The 18710-nt window shown below is 39.9% G+C and overlaps 1 protein-coding gene across 1 annotated transcript in view; it reads left to right on the top strand.

The window, feature by feature from the left end:
- Positions 1-18710, top strand: part of LOC101164051 (metabotropic glutamate receptor 7) — a 206934-nt gene that overhangs the window by 154295 nt on the left and 33929 nt on the right. The window contains exon 8 of the mRNA XM_004069018.4: positions 17102-18037. Within this exon, the coding sequence (XP_004069066.1) occupies positions 17102-18037 (936 nt within the window). The remainder of the gene's footprint in view (positions 1-17101; positions 18038-18710) is intronic.

The following is an 18710-nucleotide window of genomic DNA, read 5'->3' as shown; positions in this document are numbered from 1 at the left end:
TGTGGACGAGTGCTGCCACTAAAATAAAAGGCAGCAACCTGGATTCTGAGCCTCAGTGAAACCTGACGTGTGCCTCTGCAAAAACCTGTCAAGGCTTTTCACATACACTGTCAGTGTGATCTGCTTCATCCTGATCAAGACTATTCTAAACCCAAAACAGTATCTAAATCATGCTTCATTTTTAAATAAATTATTACATTTTGTCACTTTAGAAACATTATAATTAAGCTTAAAAAACCGTCTAACCCAAACCTAGTTCTAGTCATTAAGGGACATAATTTTATACTTCCTTGCTTTTTTATTTTAAACACAGAAATTGTAATTGTAAATTAAAGAAAGCTCCCTAGACTGTAACAGTTAAAAAATAGACACTAGTGCATCGTGTCAACAAAAGAATTGACAAAGCTGTTGTTTTCCACCGCAGGACTGGCAGTCCCCAGCTCTTCTAATTTTCCTCCACTTATATAAAGCATATTGTGTGTTTAGTATTTAGATTCAAATGTTAACAGCTTTAGCTTGCAACCTAAGGGACTGTTGTCTAAACCTTGATTATCTTTAGAATTTTTATTTTATGTACAATTCTAAGACAGCTTTCAAGCTCTACATTTTTCACCCAGCATCTTCCAACTGTAGGTTGCGGACATGTGCTAGTAAACAGTTGGTAAACAAAAAGAAGACCCTCCTTGTTGTATAGTGTGAACACCACATGCTAAAGGGGCCATTCAAGAACCTGTGTGTAGTACGTTCTGGAACAAGCGTCACATGCTCATGTGTCCGTAGCTTCAGTTTTCAAAATAATTCTCACCCCAAGGCCCAACAGCAAAATGAAAACACTTTCTGCTGTTATTGGACAATATCAGAACCAATCCAAATTCTCTGTTTATTCTTCTCAACAAGCAGCTGGTGCTGCAGTTGACCCCTTTCACATGCCCCTCAGAAGCGACAACAGGTTCATCGTGTGTGTTTGTGGATCTTTAGTTGTTACTTTTGTACATTTTTAGTTGTATATCACTTCAATTCATTTATTCAGCATGTTAACCACAGGACATGTCCATTTATTGTAAAACATAGAATAAACGGATCCTAATTTTTTTTTTACATTAAAAAACATACATGAAAAATATTTGTATTAGACACAGGGGAAGTCCACCAACGTTACGTATTTTATAGTATTTAACTTGATAAAATGTAATGGGTTGTTAAAAATGTCCATATGACTAAATTTCCTTAAAAACTCATTCATCTCTTTAGGAAGCCATCCAAACATGCTCATCTTTACACTCTCCACTCTCGCATACGGAACTGCAAATAGATCACGCTTGCGCGAGAGAGAGACGGGATGGAACAGCTAAGTCATAGCATGAACGAAGAAAACTAGTCAATTTGGGTTTTAAAAATACGTGTTAAAAACATCTAGTAATGCGGAGTTCATCGAGCTTTCAGTGAACAGAGAGAGAAATTTGCAAGGATTTGGCTGTACTCCAAAACTGAGGGTGCAGCTTGATGATGTGATGGCATAGAAATTTATGTTGTACCTATAGTCAGTCTGTGTAAGATAGTATTGCATTGAAATATTGTCTGAAAGCTTGTTTTTTGTTCTGGGAGGTAAAATTCATGTAAATATCTTTGAGAAAAATGTAATTGAACAAAGGGTCCCTTGGCAAGGCAGGAGGGCTATTCCTCTGGCTGGGCTGGAGTTTGCACTCTGTGCTCCTGCACCTCCCATGCTTTCTGGCGTTGAGGGCCCCTGTGGCGGTCCTGCTTGCCTGGCGGGCGAGTTTCCTCTATCTGCTATATTATGTGGGTGTTGGGGGGGCCTGGGCTTCTGCTGCTGCTTCAGAGAGAGTCTCGGTGTGGGGATGACCAGGCATTCTTCCTCTTTTTACATTCAATCATCCAGCTCAGCAGAACATAACACTCACCTGAGCACAGGTGTCAGCTTACCTTTGAACTCAGCGGGACTATTTAGTATGCGTGACTGAATGAAATGCTTTACATGTCATGCCATGCCCCATCAGACTAACATTTATACAGGAAAGCAATGATGGTAAACTTCCAGCTTTATGAACCTCCCATCTCTAATATTCCTCTCTCTTCTTTCCTCTTCTTTTTTTTCTGTCCGGTCCAACAAAGAAAGGGTTCAAATATTATCAATATAAATAAAGTTTAGCCAATCGGCCTCCATCTCTCATCTGTTTGCTCAGCTGTTGGACAAGTTTTAAAAAAAAAAGAACACAAGAAGTAAGACCAAAAAAGGAGGTTAATGTTGTAGTGGGGAAAAATTGTAGAGGGAGCTGCCAAGAGTGAGGAAGATGAAAAGGATAAAGCTGGAGGGAGGCAGATGATTCACTGTGGGAACCCCTAAAGCCACTAGCTAGAAGGTAAAGAAGGTAAATACTATTGAGATGTAGCCTCATGTAGCCTCAGCTGTCTCCTGTCATCTGCAGGATGAAGTAGTGATTTGTGAAAGTTGTATTTTTGTCGTGAACCATGTTGATTATATGACCATGTTAAAAAAAAAAAAAAAAACAATCATGCTTGGGAGCACACCTATCTCCTTCCTGTTTTTCTCCTAAAATATGCAGGGAACAAAAAAAGTACAGACTCTAGTTGTGTTGCTTTTTCAGAATGTAGCATTGTCCCAATCCTATAAGTATTGAATTACTGGTGTTTTGTTTCTGTTAAGTCAGTGATGCCGGCTTCTTTTAAGGGCACAGATGTTGACAGAAAGCAGCTGCTGTGTGTTTCTGTCCTTTTTTGGACAGTTCAAGGAGGCTATTTGTGACAAAGTGAAGACGGATGCTCCTGAATCTTCAATGTGTCACAACGGTGTTCCTTTAGTGACCGAGTGTGTTCTCTGGAGTCTTGACAGATGAGCTAAGGTGTAAGAAACATCACTCCTAGTGATGTGACGATCCTGGTGGTGCATCCACCTCTATGGAGGAACCAGCCGGGGAATCCCTCTTCTCTTCTGATTGTGCTGCTTAGCCTATTCTTCTGATGAAAGTCTGAAACCATCACATCACCTTTGATAATGCACGTTCAAGCAACCACTTCCATTGAAAAGTCCATGTAAACAAGTGTTTGGAGCTTCCGTGTTCAAAACTCTCACGTTCAGGTGTAGCTACATACACGCATTTTTAAAACCATTGTAAATCTTTACGCACGGCTATGGAACGTGAATTGGAAGTTAAACCGGGTCAAAACGTATGGATAGCTTCCCATTTTAATTCTGGAAAGTGCCAACCACTTGAAAATGGAGGAAAATTAATATTTACAGTTTGTGCCCGGCTGGAATTACATGACACCAACTCTTTCAAATATCTGAATTTTGCTGTGAAAGAAAAAGGCTAGAGCAGGATTCACAAGATTTACACCATTTCGACATTTCGCTCCAAGTCTTTTACAACTGTAGGTGATGTGTATATAGTAGAAGACAACAGAAAAAGAAGAATTCCCTTCTTGCTTGTGCAGTGTAAACATCATGGGCTTAACCCAAGTTGAAGAATCTGCTTTCAAGAATGCATGTTTAGCATTACAGTTCATTTTAACTTACAGCTTAATAATAAAAAAAACATTTATATAAGTTATTAAAAAATATAAATGATACAATTGTTAATGCTCTACAATATTATTTGCATCACCTTGATCTGTTTGATAAATTTGAGTTATTTCAGTCATGAGAACCCAAATAATCAGCCAGGTTTAGTTCTCTCAAGCATTTGACATATTAAATTAGCACAAAGCCATGTGACACACAATTTGCTTCAAACTGTGACATGAATCTTTAACCTCAATAAGATCCAGGCTGTCAGCAGTCCATGCCAATGAGCTGACCTTTTGGAAAAAAAATTTAGAACACTCTTACTTTTCCAGATAAATATGTGATCATCAGCAAACATGGTGGCTCGTTCTGATAAAATTCTCTCAGTTGTGTTGAACTAAAATGCAGATTCAGAACAGAATGCTACCTTCAATGAGACATCTACTATTTATGACCTCTTATCTTTAGTCTAGAAAAATCTGATTTTTTTTTTTTAAACTTTAAGTGAGACTTTACACCAAAGTTGTTTTTTTTGGTCACACTTTAAATTTTGTTCATCTCTTTTGTAATAGATCTATGTTTTTTTTAATTATTATTGTTTTTTTTTTAACAGTGCTCACAGATTTTTCCTGTTGGACTTCCTGTCAATCATCCAGTTTACACAGCTTCTCAAATTCTTAGAACTAGAATAACCAAATGAACATCCTTTTGCAGTCAGGTTCTTTATGCCAGCAGCGTAAGTGTACAACAACACTGCATGTTCTTATCAAAGCATCAGCCTACTGAAGCCGTTCTGCCAGAGGAATCCAAACAGTAGGAATTAGATGTTTATATCACTGATACCGGATTAACAGCTTCATTTAAAAAACGGAAGTAGTTGATGATGAGTTTGCAAATGACTTCTAGAAATTCTTGCTAAACTTAATCTAATAATGTCTGCAGAGCTTAGTGCAGCCCAAAGGAGAGAAGATGAGACAGTTTTAGATCCACAATGACAAAATGGGCAAAAGCAAAAGAAAAACAGCATGTTGTCAAGTGAAATTTCATTGAATCTAAATGACTTTTTTTATAAGAAGAATGCAAAAAATAAACGTTTTTTTCTTCTAATGAGCCAAAAATTAGACCATACTACATTAACGTATAAGTATTTATTTATTTAAATCCTCCACTACTCAAAGATGGTGACTGAGCCCTGAAAACCTTCTTGAGGTTCCAGAGCACAATTCAGGACAAAGTGCAGCCCTGGAGTTCAGCAGGAAACACACAGATGGTGGAGAAACGATCCTTGGGAAAAATAATCATACCAGCTCTCACTGCTCCAATGGAAGCAGATGGCACATAGCTCTGAGTGGAAATATCCCTGCAGAACCTGCACAAGAAGCTACCATGAGGCAGTGAGTGAGTGAGACAGAAATTAAAGACCTTTAAAACTTTATTGAAATGTAGACATTTCCAGAAAAAAACAAGATTGTGGAACAAATCAAAAGATGGAGGAACCTGAAGAACTTCCATTCACGTTTGAAAATGAAGGAGTAAAAGTCAGTGAGCTTCGTTAACACCGGGCATGTGAAGAGCGTTCAAGTGGTGTTTACGCTGGACAAGCAGGGAGGGGCTTCTTCTACTTTATCTTTTGCTACTGTTTACTAGCACATGTCAACCATCAGCTGGAAGAGGCTTGATGCGAAATTTTAAAGCAGTGCAAATCTGGAAAATCTTGCTTCAGGCTTTTTCTTTCACAGCTCTGTTTCCATGTATGAAAGACTTGGTGTTATATGATTTTCGGCCTGGCATAAATTGTAATTATTAATTTCTCCTCGATTACAAGTTTTTAAACGATTGGCAGTTTCGTGTATTAAAGGATACACTATCCATATGTCACTATCAAATCAAGTTCCGTGGTTGGTCAAAGGTCAGCCTGGTTAAATTTGAAACTCGTGTTTAATGGCTGCGTGTTTCACATGTAGATCCCGAAAATGGTCGTAGAAACTTGCGTAGCTTCGTGTGAACCTGAGAGTTTTTAACGCAGAAACCTGAAACACACATTAATGCGCATTGAACATGTGTTGTCATAGGTGGTTTGAACTTAGCTTTAGGCTTATGTTTGCTCCAAAAACTAGGAAGTCTAGAAGAATTTAGGAAGATACCTGTACTTTGCATGTCAGATTTGATGGAAGATGAATATCAGAGCAGACAAATATCTAATCAAAATCCCAATTTGAAGATTTTCTGTTTTACTTTTTCTCTCTTTTTTACTCTCTCCACAACACCTCCATGTCTCTCTCTTACGTCTGGAAAGAAACAGATTAGAAAAGGCGGGCAGTTGTGGATGTGATGGCGTCTCTTTAAAAGCTGAGCAGGATTTTTGCCGCTCCTCTGTAACGTCTGAGGGCAGAGCACAGATCGTGACAGCTGCTCAGCCTCATTACCGCTAATGAATAAATGAATTGTGACCTCCATATCTGGCAGACGTACCCCTCGCAGGCCTTCTGGTGAGATCTCCAGTCAGATGGAGATCTTCAGTCCCCAAGGATTCAGGAAGCCCGAACTGAGAGTCTGAAAGGCGGATGTGATGCATCCAGACCTTCTGATTAAGTGACAGTGTGACTCACTGCTGCTTCTTCCTCTAACACTTACTTAAAAATGCATCAGTGCCTTCAAGTCTTAGCTAAAAACACAGATTTACAAAAGGGGAAATACCTTTTCCATTTTTACTAAAATGAATTTTAAAATAATTTTAATTTAATTAATAATAATAATTTATTGTGTCCCATTTTATTATTCTGGAGTGTTATTATCATAAGATACTATGTTACACAAGCACAGTCTGCACAGCAGAGGTGAAATGGGAAAATTGGAGCGCCATTTTCATTTTGCCCAACTTTAAAGAACCACTCCATTGAATTGGTGTTTTTAACATGTTTTTGTTGCATTATTTTCATGATGGAGCTTATATTCCTAAGGAATTTTTTATTCAAATTTGGTGAATCAGGAGCAGACAACAAACTGGTGTTGGAAAAGCCTGTAGGAGTAACATAGGTGCTACAATTGGTGGGCCCCAGGTTTCCTGCTCCACTCTATTCTGATGCATCCACTTTCAGACAAACACAGTCGGGACCATAAATATTTGGACAGAGACCCATTCGTGAATTTTAAATAAAAACAACTCAGATGCCATTGCGTTTTTATCCAATCTTTTTGTTCAACCCATGGAATAAAAACTGATAGTCTGCACTTCAATGGCATCTGAGTTGTTATATTTTAAATTCACTGTGGTAATGTACAGAAACTAAATTAGAAAGAATTTGTCTCTGTCCAATTATTTATGGTCCTGACTGTAGATCCATGTACGTCTCTTGCCTTACAGTAAGAAGGCTCTGTTTCAAATCACTGCTGTGTCCTTTCAGTTTGGATTTTGCATCTTCTCCTCATGCATGCGTGGATTTTCTCCTGGTACTCTGGTATCCTCCCACAGTCTAAAAACATGCTTTGTAGGTTCATCAGTGTCTATAAATTGTCACTGTGTGAGTTTGTAAGTGTGTGGCACTTTGACAGACTGGCAACCTTTCCAGGGTGTCCCAGGCTTGGGTTGGCTCCAGTAGCCTCGTGACCCCAAAAGGGATTTAGGGGGTGTTGAAAATGGAAGGATGGATGGGTTTAGACCCATTAGAGACATTATACTTAGTAGTGTGACCTGCCTGGTCTTTGATCTGGGAAGCAATTTCTTAATTTAATTTCCCCTACAGGGATGAGGATCCTCAAACCTTCATTGTCCAGCTGAAGCTGAATCACACCTGCAGCCTCCTCTGATAACTGAGGAGCAGCAGTTGGATCTCCTTCTCTGCACTGCAAAAATTAACCGTCTAAATATAAGAAATAAAGACTTATTTTTAGATTAGATCATCTAAAAACAAGTGAAATTATCTTGAAATGTCTTGAAACAAGTCTTTTTTGCGAGTAATTTATCTTGTTGCGCATGTAGAACGACTAATTTTAGTCTCTATAAAACTAAATAAAAGACGAATAATCTTGTAACAAGATTAATTATCTAATGAATTCGGCTCTTGCATAGTAAATAATTCTTAAAACAAGTTTTCAAAGATTATTGGACTGAATTTAAGACTATAAGTCTAGGTTAGATACTTCATTTTTACAGTGTGTCTGTTCCTTCAACACTATTAAATGAAGATATATTTTCAGGTTTGCCTTTTTTACAGCTCTTTTTTGAAGACCATTCTTGTGCTGTTTTATTCAGGTGGAGTCAGCTCTTGAATGAGAGAACAAAAGGCAGTTTGTCACCTGCGGTGTGGATATACGGAGCTCCCTGCCAGTTAACAAACTCTGCTTCACGTTCTTCGCTTTCATGTCAGGCAAAGTTATGGCGGCTCGTGCAGACTGTCGCATTTAGGACATAAAATAATGTTGGAATCAAAAGTTCCCCTCATCTGTTGCCCCGGGCGTTACACCAAAGCTTTGAATAAAGCAAAAAGTTCCTTGCGGCTTTAAAACTGTTTTAATCCTTGCTTCTCATCACAAAGTCACGTTAAAAAGTCTCTTTGGTTCTTCTTTAACTAACAGTTAAAAGTTGAAGCAGAGCTTTGAAAATTGAACAGATTCACTCCTATATTTTTCTATATTTATATATTTTATATATTATTTTTACATATTTTCATAGATTCTTCTGTATTTTGCCCTTTAGAAAAACAAAGTTGTCCCCACATGTATCATACTGATTATAGACAATTCAGACTCGAGTTTATTTTATTTTAAACACAAACACAAAATGAAAAAATAAATAAAAGAGTTAAACATAGACAGACAAAACAAAACAATGTGCTTAAAATGGAGTGGGTAAAAGAAAAATCTTGTACGATCCCACCCCTTTTTACAACACCTTATGTTGTGCATATTTCTGTATAATGTTTTTTTCCTTCTGTATAGCACCTTTGCAGAAGTGACATTTGCTTATCTGTTTTTATTATTTTGAGTTTTGTAACGTTCCACCAGTTATATCTTGTATGTTTTATGGAATACATGTCAACTTTTGCTTTGTTTTAAACCTTCATCCAACCCGTGCCATAAATCCACACCACAAATTGATCTGATTTCTTCACTCATAACCCCAATCTCTGTCCTTGAATATTTGTCGTAAGTTTACTGGAAGTAAGTTATTTCTGGCTTTAAGCATGAGGATTTTCACTATTCATTCATTTTCTATTCCGTTTTGTCCCTATCGGGGTCACAGGGCTGCTGGAGCCTATCCCAGCCACTTGTGGGCGAAGGCAGGGGACACCTTGGACAGTTCGCCAGTCTGTCGCAGAGCCACAATCACACACCCATTCACTCTCACACTCACACCTAGGGACAATTGAGATTAACCAATTAACCTATGAAGCATGTTTTTGGAGGGTGGGAGGAAGCCGGAGATCCCGGAAAAAACCAACGCATGCACGGGGAGAACATGCAAACTCCACACAGAAAGGTCCCCATTGATGTTCTGTTTCAGGTCCCCCAGCTGGGACTTGAACCAGGGGGCCTTCTTGCTGTGAGGCAAGAGCGCTAACCACTGCACCACTAGTTCCCATAATTTCCATAAACCTGACTTCCAAAACAATGCATTGCAGAAATAACAAAAGCAATGTTTTTAAATGAAATCTTGAGCCCCCCAAACTGTTTGGCACAAGCCTGTATTGTGTTTGCCCACCAGTCTGGGCTGTCAGTGTCATGGTCTTAGCCACAAATCTGTGCTGTTTCCTTGTTATGTATGGTAGGATGACATTCTTAGATTTGGAAAACCTATCAATAATGGCTCATCGGTAATAAAACTGAAATGCATGTTTGTGATCCTTTTATTTTTAAATGCCTTAAACTCAGCTGTTTTCATTTACCACCCTTCCATAGTATTCCGCTAAAGGTGAAGCTGTGGAGTCCCATTCTCCTCCTGTCAGCTAGACTCTGCCTTATAACCTGATACCATCATGTGTATTTTCATTCTTGATTCGCTGTGGCATCTGAAAGGGTGATGTGACACAGACCTGCAAGAATATGTCCCCTTTTACCAAATTATCTTAATAAGGATCCCAAACGCTGACGCATTTCCTGTGAACGCTGCATGAAATGCTGTATTTGCCGCCAGCTGAGTCACACAGGTTTTTTTTTTCTTTTTTACTTCCACTTTAACCTCCTATTTTCCGCTAACTGTGTACCTCCAGCTGCACCCACCTTGCCCTCCATCCAGGGGTCTCGTTTCCGTTTCCATGCAATTAATCAATTTAATCACGATCCGCAGTCAGAGTTAATGAACATGGCACCAACTAATGGAAAGGAAAGCCAACGTTGTTTGTTTCTGGTTGCTTGTTGGTGAAATCTCTGTTGACTCAGGTGAGAGGGGCCCGAGTTTTGATGATTTAGTAATTAGCAGTTGGTCATGAGCAGCAGAGGCCATTCTATGGGCGACTGCTGAAGTGGAAGAGGCTGCAAAAACAAGATGGAGAGTACCACTCCTCAGTGAATTAACTTCACATGGACGTCTACTCTCAGCTATAAAAACTTTGTTACAAGAGGGATTACAAATAGTGTTTACTGCATTCTGTTGATTATGGAATACTTTTTTCCACAAGGGAAGATTTTTCCTTCCTCACCAACAAAGATTTTACTGTCTGTTCCTCCTCTGCACTCTTCATTTATTGTGCACTTTCCCGGAGGTTCACACATATTAATTTGATGGAAGGCATGTGCCCAAAATTCCAGTGTTGGGAGCCATTTCCCTTCCCTAACACCATGATATTCAGCCCACTCACATCTCATTTCAAAACAAAAAATTTATATCAGCTTTTAACCCTTTAACACCAGAGCTTTAACTCATGTGTTTACGTTCTTTGAACTACAACCATTTATGCAACCAATGTAATTCCAGCTGATTCTGAAGTGGAGAAAAGCATTTGTGGCATTACGCAACACTTAGCGTTAGTAATTTGTTGCCAAGCTAATGTTGCTAAGCCAAAATGCAAAGTTGCTTTTTCCTGAGTCAGTATCAGCTCCTTTTTGTTGATCGCGTCAACATTTTAGAAGATACAGCATGTCTGAAGCTACGTTTACACCGGCCTCTGCAACTGGCATACTGCTTTCAAGAAAAGTCTGTGAAAACTTCTGCAAAACGTGCATTGTGGGCTTCTGTATTCAAGATCTTCACGCTCACACGTAAATACACAATTGTTAAGGTTCGTTTTTTGGCACAAACCGGGTTTTTATTGAACGTGCGTTGAAAGTTCAACCAGCTGGATTTCTGTCTTCGTGAACCAAACCTAACTTTGACCAATCAGGGACTCAGATTTAATTGTGACACATTAGTTCCTTTTCAAAACAAGGAAATATCGACAGTTTGAAAATTAATCATGGAGGAGAAAATAATAATAATTGTGGTTTGTGCTCGGTTGGAATTATATGACACATAGTCTTTCATATGTCAGAATAGAGCTGTGAAAGAAAAAAGCTGGAGCAAAATTTGCAAGATTTACACCGCTTTGACATTTTGCACCAAACCTCTTCCAACAGTAGGGGGTGGACATCCACTAGTACACAAAAGGATGAATAATAATAAGAAGGAGAATAATAATAAGCCACTCCCTGCTTATCCGATGTGAACATGCTAAAAGTGCGTTTGCGAACATGTGTTCAGCGCGTTCTTGAATGCAACACATGCCGAGTGTGTTATTAGCTAAAGATTGTGTTTTTTAGGTGTCACTAGCAACGTCTCCGATGTTAAAGGATTAAGTTAAATTTCTTCTGCCTTTACTAAGACATAGCCTTTACCTATGAACAAATCCATAACAACAATAAAAAACAGTCTGTTCTGTGCAATAGTTGCAATAGTTCATGCATAGTGACATGAAAACTAAGCAAGGGTATCCTGTAAGAACATCTCAAAGTGCAAGATGAAGAGGAGGAAAATGTCTCGGCTGGGGGACCTGAAACAGAACATCAATGGGACCTTTCTGTGTGGAGTTTGCATGTTCTCCCCGTGCATGCGTGGGTTTTCTCCGGGGACTCCGGCTTCCTCCCACCATCTAAAAACATGATTCATAGGTTACAGGATTCACAGGGGTGGCCAACCGTGGTCCTAAAGAGCCTCAACCCTGCCTGTTTTCCAGCTCTCCCTGGACTGCTTGCTGTTGATTAGCTGATTCAAGTGATTTCACATCCTGATTGACAGAACACACCTGATTTAGGTTATCAGCATCAAGTATTCCAGGGAGAGCTGGAAAACAGGCAGGGTTGAGGCTCTCGAGGACCAGTGTTGGCCACCCCCTGCTCTAAGTTGTCCCTAGGTGGGCATGGGTTTGTGATATGTGTAGCCCTGCCACAGACTGTCCAGGATGTCCACTGCCTTCCCCTGTCAAAGACTTAATAGGTCAGTCAAGTTGTGTGATGAGAAATAAAAATAGAAGTATGTCTTTTTATTTATCATTGTCCTTATCTTAATAAATAACAAGCCATTTTTTTATCTGTGAAATATTTTTGGACTTTTCAAGGATCATTGTACCACAAATTTAGTATTTGCTTAAATGAGTGCCTGAAAACTATGTGGAGTCTTGGCCCAGCGGCAGATGCAAGCTGTAGGGATGGTGTTGGAATGATGCAGCAGTTTGAACGGACTCCTGCAGCCCTACAAGCGTTGGAATCGGATCACGATGAAGCTGACGTGGAGTAGAATCCTCCAGCCTGCTGTGAGCTGGTTTTAATGCTGCATGTGGGGGTGGAGAAAATCCACCCTCTGAGACGTGTCATGACTCCACAATGGAAATATTTGGGGAGAACTTAAGAGCTTCATTAGGATTAATACTGAAAAGAGGAAAGAGGGATGTCTGCGGACCAAAAAGAATGGCAGGATCTGACATGAACCAAACCCTGAAGCCAACACTCACTTTAAAAGCGGGGGTCTGACTTATAAATTAAAAAGAATGTATCCATGGCAACAGTGTGGAGATTCCATCACTATATCCTTTTGGGGTTTTCTCAATGAGCTTGAAGCCCCCAGAAGGATGGGAAATGAACTGCAGCTTTAAAGAAAACAACAACAGGGGGTAAAGGTGATAATTTGAGGTTTTGGGGCAGAGTGAAAAGAGAGTCTTTTGAACAAATGCTCAGAGAAAAGGGCAGAGACAGAGAATCGTATCAGCCCAGACAGCACAGGCCTCGCTGTCCGCCTCCTTGCAGCCGCCTGTTTGTTTGGACACTTTACAGCCTTTCATTCCGAGCCCGTCCACTGTCTGCTCCTGTGAGTGCTCACCTGACCTACAGCGCACAATACCAGGGAAGTAGGCGGACACTTTACTGACGACAGAGTCTGACAGCACAGAAGAGGAGCAAAGGTCTGTCCAGGACTGATAAGGAGCAGAGAAGCAAACGGTGAAGAATGAGGAGGAGGAGGAAGACAGGGGGGTGCATGTAAAGAACTGTCATCATCTTCTTCATTATTCGTTTAAACATAACTCTGCTGAACAAAGTCTTTTATGATCCCTTGTTTGTTGGGTGTCCTCCAGACAGAGGAAACATCTAAAGGCACAAAAAAAGCCTCAGCTGAAGTTGGTCAACTGCTGTGGGAATTCAAAATCAATACTCACTTAATTTTTAAGAATGAGTTTAACTCAGTGCTACTCAGTGTCTGACAAGCATGGATGAATTATGAGCCTCCTGGGCTCTGATGTGACATTTCCTTCCTCCTCTGTCGCATTGTTTTTAGTTATTCCTCATCATCGTCACCACTTTTATTTTATTAATAAATACAGTTTGAGTGGATGAAATATGTTTATGAAACCAGCAGTGAGAATAAAATGCTAAACTTCCTTCTATCTCCACAAGAGGAGTTTTAAGTTTGGACCTAATTGGGAAAAAAAAAAGGTTGGGACTCAATACCTTTGCATAGTAATTCAACATTATACTTTTGAAATGGATGTTTTTTTGTTTGTTTAATTTTTTTAGTTATAATTAATTAAATAAATAAAATAGAAAATAAAATAAATGATTTCCCATGATTCATTTGCCTTTTATAATCATTTTCCTCAAAATTTCAGGATTCTATTCAGACTATTATGTTATAAAAACTATATTTGTAATATTTGCAATCAAATCAAGTAAATATATATCATTAAAAACACAATGATTTGACAGGTAAAATGTCCCCGACATGGAATGATGTCTTAATTAATATAGCAGCACTTGTGCTGCCATTCATTGAAGGAAAAATTGTTAATTTAAGACTTATTTAAACTGTATTTTGTATCTCATTAAACCTCACCTGAAATGTCATTGTGTCTTGTATCAAGTTCATTAAGTTAATTTGACATGAAATTATTCAAAATCAGTTGCTGAGTTTTGGATTTTTGTCGTGTATTCTGCACAGTTTTCTTAGTAAAGACAGGATTTTATTCAGCACAATACAATCATACAGCATTTTAGATCTTTTTATATTTGTGAGGGGCATGAACTCTCAATACTATGCAAGAAAATGTAACCTTTATATTAGAAAAAAAATGGGCTCGCTATAAAGATGACAAACTTTAGTAGCAGAAATTGGAAATTACAAAAGGAAGGCCGACTCAATGGACAGGTGTTGCTAATCAGATGCATGATTGATTATCTCCAAGCTTAACCATTAAAAAGACATTTCCAACAGCTGTGATTAGTGAGAAGATTTTATGCCACTGCTGTTAATCAACAGAGCAGATTTAAGCAACTAAAGAGCTTCATCTCAGGCTCTACAGGCCTTGACAGCAAAAAAAAAGGCAGAATGAGCAGAATTTTTTTTATTATTATTAAATGAACACTAACACATCAGAATATTTTGTGTATTTTTTAATCAGTGGGATATCTTCTTATTTGAGGAATTTAAAAAGACCTTTGTAATTTCTGCATTTTCAAAAAAAATTCAAAAGAAGTTTTATTAGTCGTCCACCAGAATGATGAAGTGATGCTAGTCATGTCTTACTTTCCATCTGGCCTCTGATGTAGACACGTTTCTTCTCTGAGTTTCAGGCTGAGGAGGGTTCTGTTTTGTTTCATCTCTTGGACAAACAGTCTCAGCTGAGTTCAAAGCAGGAATTAATCCTTGGAGTGTGATCTTCAGCTGCAGGGAAGGAGGAACATGTGTGCTTTTGTGCGGCTGTGCAAAGACTTAACTCCACAGAGGCTTCTTGTCAGGATCGGTCCAGCAGCTGCAGTACCTCTTAAAAAACCTGAGAGTTATTGAACACGCCTCTGCAGCTGACAGTCGCCCACCAAGGCCACAAGACAGATGCTGTTCCTGCCAAGGGGACTGACCCAGTGCTACTTCTGTCTGTCTTAATCCACATGTGTGGTTGCGGAAGCCGTCATGCGTCTGAAATGATAGAGGAAACTGATTTCATGTCCAGGCTAATTTGAACACTTTTCACGTGTTAAACGTGGCAGCGTGTCCACCTGCCTGCGAGCTCTTATTGAGGCAAGGATTTGTGTGATGTAATTTCGAAGGTGCTCAGCTTATAATGAAACGCTGAGAGTGAAGTGGACAGAGTGTGAGTGATGGATGGCCGTGATGAATGGAAGGGTGGATGATGAATGTGAAGAACAGGGGAAACAACTTGCAGGGAAAAAAAGGCTGATGTGTGACTGATTTTGGGAGCTTTTTCTGGCGGCTGGCTTGAGCCTCTCTTCCTTGACTGTCGCAGATTATCAGTCTTGGATGGATGGATGGCAGGAGGTGATACGAGGTTTTTTTTTTCTTGGCGCCGCCACTGTCTCCTAGAAAAAGCCCATTCAGATTGCTTTGTGTGGATAACCTATTGGAGGACGTCCTTGAAAGAACGGACATCTGGGGTCCTTTAAAGTCCCTAAGATACAAGCGGAAAAGCCTTCTATCCGCATTAAAACTGGGTCCCAAACAGAATCTATCAGTGTCCCACTGCTGAACTGGATCCGATTTTGAGATTTTCACCAAGCTTTATTGCATTTAACTACGGAGCATGTTCCCCCAACCGTTTTCGTATTTATGGTTTCTAGTTGGGTACTGCCATGTAAACATTCTGTTGATCTCTCTTCCTGAAACAGTGGTGTCCCAGCCGGCTGATGGGGACAAAAATGTGTCCAAAAAAACAAATTTGAAAAATTGAACCCCAATACAATTATTACACTTGGGGGGAAAAAAGCCTAGAACTAAAGTTTATGTGAGTCCATTTAAACAAAGAGTAGAACTGACTGGTTTATGTTGAAACTACCTAGTGGTCACACAATAAAGTGCATTGGCAGTTTAGCTCAGGCGGTAGAGCAGGTCGTCCAACAACCGAAGGGTTGGCAGATCAATCCCCGCTCTCCCCAGCCACTGTTGCCCTCTGACCACAGCTAGTCTGCAGGTCACCACTACCCCCAGGGGATGGGTCAAAATGCGGAGAAGAATTTCCGCATTTTAGGATAAATAAAGTATCAATTATTATTACTTATTATTACCTTAGAATTAGGAGAAAGTGAAAGCATGCCTTCTTGAAAACTTCAAGTAGTCAGTTTCAAGCATGTCAATGGCTTTGACCTCCACTTCCTGCTTAAAGCTAGTTAGTAAATGAAACTAACCTAATTTTAGTCACTTTATCAGGTAACGACTAATTGGTTTATTACACAGCAAAGTCAGTCTGTTTTCACTTCAATGGTAAAAAATCAATCAAATAAAACAAGCAAGTCTGTGAAAACTGTTAAAAAAAATCCCAGTTTTGACACTTTTTTACTGTAATGCTAAAGGTAACATTTCAATGTAACTAGTTACCTATATTGTAGAATGATTCACTTACCAACCTAAATATTTAATAGATCAAGTAGTCAGTTACTAAAGTAATGTTCCCAACAATGGTTATGAGACACCTTCTTCTCTCTTCCCACTCATCACACATGCTCCTGCCTTCAGCTTCTTACCGGCAGGAATTTCTCCATATTGATGTTCCACTAATGGAGTGTTCGTTATTCATTTGCAGCAATTAAACTGTCAAAACGATGACAGCTTTGCTTTGGCCACGAGTCAAAGCAAACAGCCACAGGAGCGCAACTTCATCGTAAATCTGAAGCAGAACAACCATGTTGATACTTTACTGTGACCTCGCAGCATGGAGACAATTTACAGTCTCAGTGTGTACTATGTGTTTCTTAATGGCTTTACTTACTCTCCAAGTTACTGTTGAGGTCAGGGTAAGAAAAAGAGTATGTAGTTAAAAATTTGATATGTGTTACAAGTTCAGAATTTGCGGATACTCTTCAATGTACTTTTTTTGGGGTATACCTCTTTCTTTTAGTTGCTTCCAAGTAAAGTTTGCTATTTTGCCATTGTGAGAAAATATCTTTGTGGTTTTGAGATGACAAAGACTAAACTGAAGTGGTTGTTTATAGAAGACCACAATTACATAATTAAAATAGCGCAAAAAGATATCGGTACAGCTTGCATACAGTCAAATGTAAAGTTTATAACAACTCTATCCACTCTCAAAAAAACGTTTTTATGTTTAAAGAAGGTCTGACCAGATTGTCTTTATGCTATTTCTGCAGATTGAGGATATGCAGTGGCCTCGAGGAGAGCAGGAGACCCCCATCTCGGTGTGCAGCCTTCCCTGTAAAGCTGGTGAGAGCAAGAAGGTGGTGAAGGGCATGGCCTGCTGCTGGCACTGCGAGGCCTGTGATGGCTACCAGTACCAGCCGGACGAGTTCAACTGCAAGCTCTGTGCCTACGACATGAGGCCCAGTGCCAACCGCACGTCCTGCCAACCCATTCCCATCATTAAGCTGGAATGGCACTCCCCATGGGCAGTCATTCCAGTTTTTCTAGCTATGTTGGGCATTATTGCGACCATCTTTGTTGTGGCCACCTTCATACGATACAACGATACACCCATTGTGCGAGCGTCAGGCAGAGAGCTGAGTTACGTTCTCCTGACTGGAATATTTCTTTGCTACATCATCACATTCCTCATGATCGCCAAGCCGGATGTTGGTGTGTGCTCGCTTAGGAGGATCTTCCTGGGTCTGGGTATGTGCATCAGTTACGCTGCCCTCCTCACCAAAACCAACCGCATCTACCGCATCTTTGAGCAGGGCAAGAAGTCAGTGACGGCACCCAGGCTAATCAGCCCCACTTCTCAGCTGGCCATTACCTTCAGCCTCATCTCCGTCCAGCTACTAGGAGTGTTGATCTGGTTTGGGGTAGATCCACCCAACACCATCATAGACTATGGCGAGCAGAGGACCATCAACCCAGACCAGGCTCGAGGGGTTTTGAAATGCGACATCACAGATCTGCAGATTATCTGTTCCTTAGGCTACAGTATCTTATTAATGGTAACATGTACTGTTTACGCCATAAAGACCCGGGGGGTCCCAGAGAACTTTAACGAGGCCAAGCCCATCGGGTTCACCATGTACACTACCTGCATCGTGTGGCTGGCTTTTATACCCATCTTCTTTGGCACTGCGCAGTCTGCAGAGAAGGTAAGTGACACTTGCATCTGACAATAAAGATAAGTACTGTTGGGTTTGAGTCAAAAGCTACGTTCACATGAGGCCCGGCAACGTGTGTTCAAGTGACAAGGTTTAACTTTGACCAATCACAGACTCGGCTTTTGTAGTGATATTTGGATGAACACCATGGACTAAACACACATTCAAGACAATAACCCACATTTACAACGTTCTTGAACCCACCTCAAATGCCCGATGTGAACTTAGCTAAATAGTTGTGTCCTCCATGTTTTCTGGAAAATCTTATTTTGTGTTGAATCTTAGTTACAAATCAACTCAAAATAAGGATTACATTGGAATCCCTGTCATACACATCATCGTTGTCTTTGTGGTGAGACGCTTGTCTTAGTGTTGTTTTGGATTCTGTATCAAAATTAAAATTAACAGCAAAGATAACAGTGAAACCATTTCCTGTGGTTTCAGAAGTGTTGTGCTTAGAGGTGAAAAAACCTTGAAAACGCTTATAAGTTTTGAGGAAACAGTCATGCAACTGTTGAAGAAATAAAATCTCGAGAGAGGCGTATTTTTTGGCAGGGATGGATGATGATTGTTATTCTGGACTGTGTTTTTACAGATGTCTCTAGTTGGTTTTCTGTTTTCCAGTAATGGAAGCTTGCATTTTCCTGATGCTCGTCATGTTGCC

This window comes from Oryzias latipes, chromosome 5 (genome assembly GCF_002234675.1).
Source record: "Oryzias latipes chromosome 5, ASM223467v1".
NCBI lineage: Eukaryota > Metazoa > Chordata > Actinopteri > Beloniformes > Adrianichthyidae > Oryzias > Oryzias latipes.
Note: the sequence above shows the minus strand (reverse complement) of the source record. Positions and strands in the feature narration are given on the sequence as shown.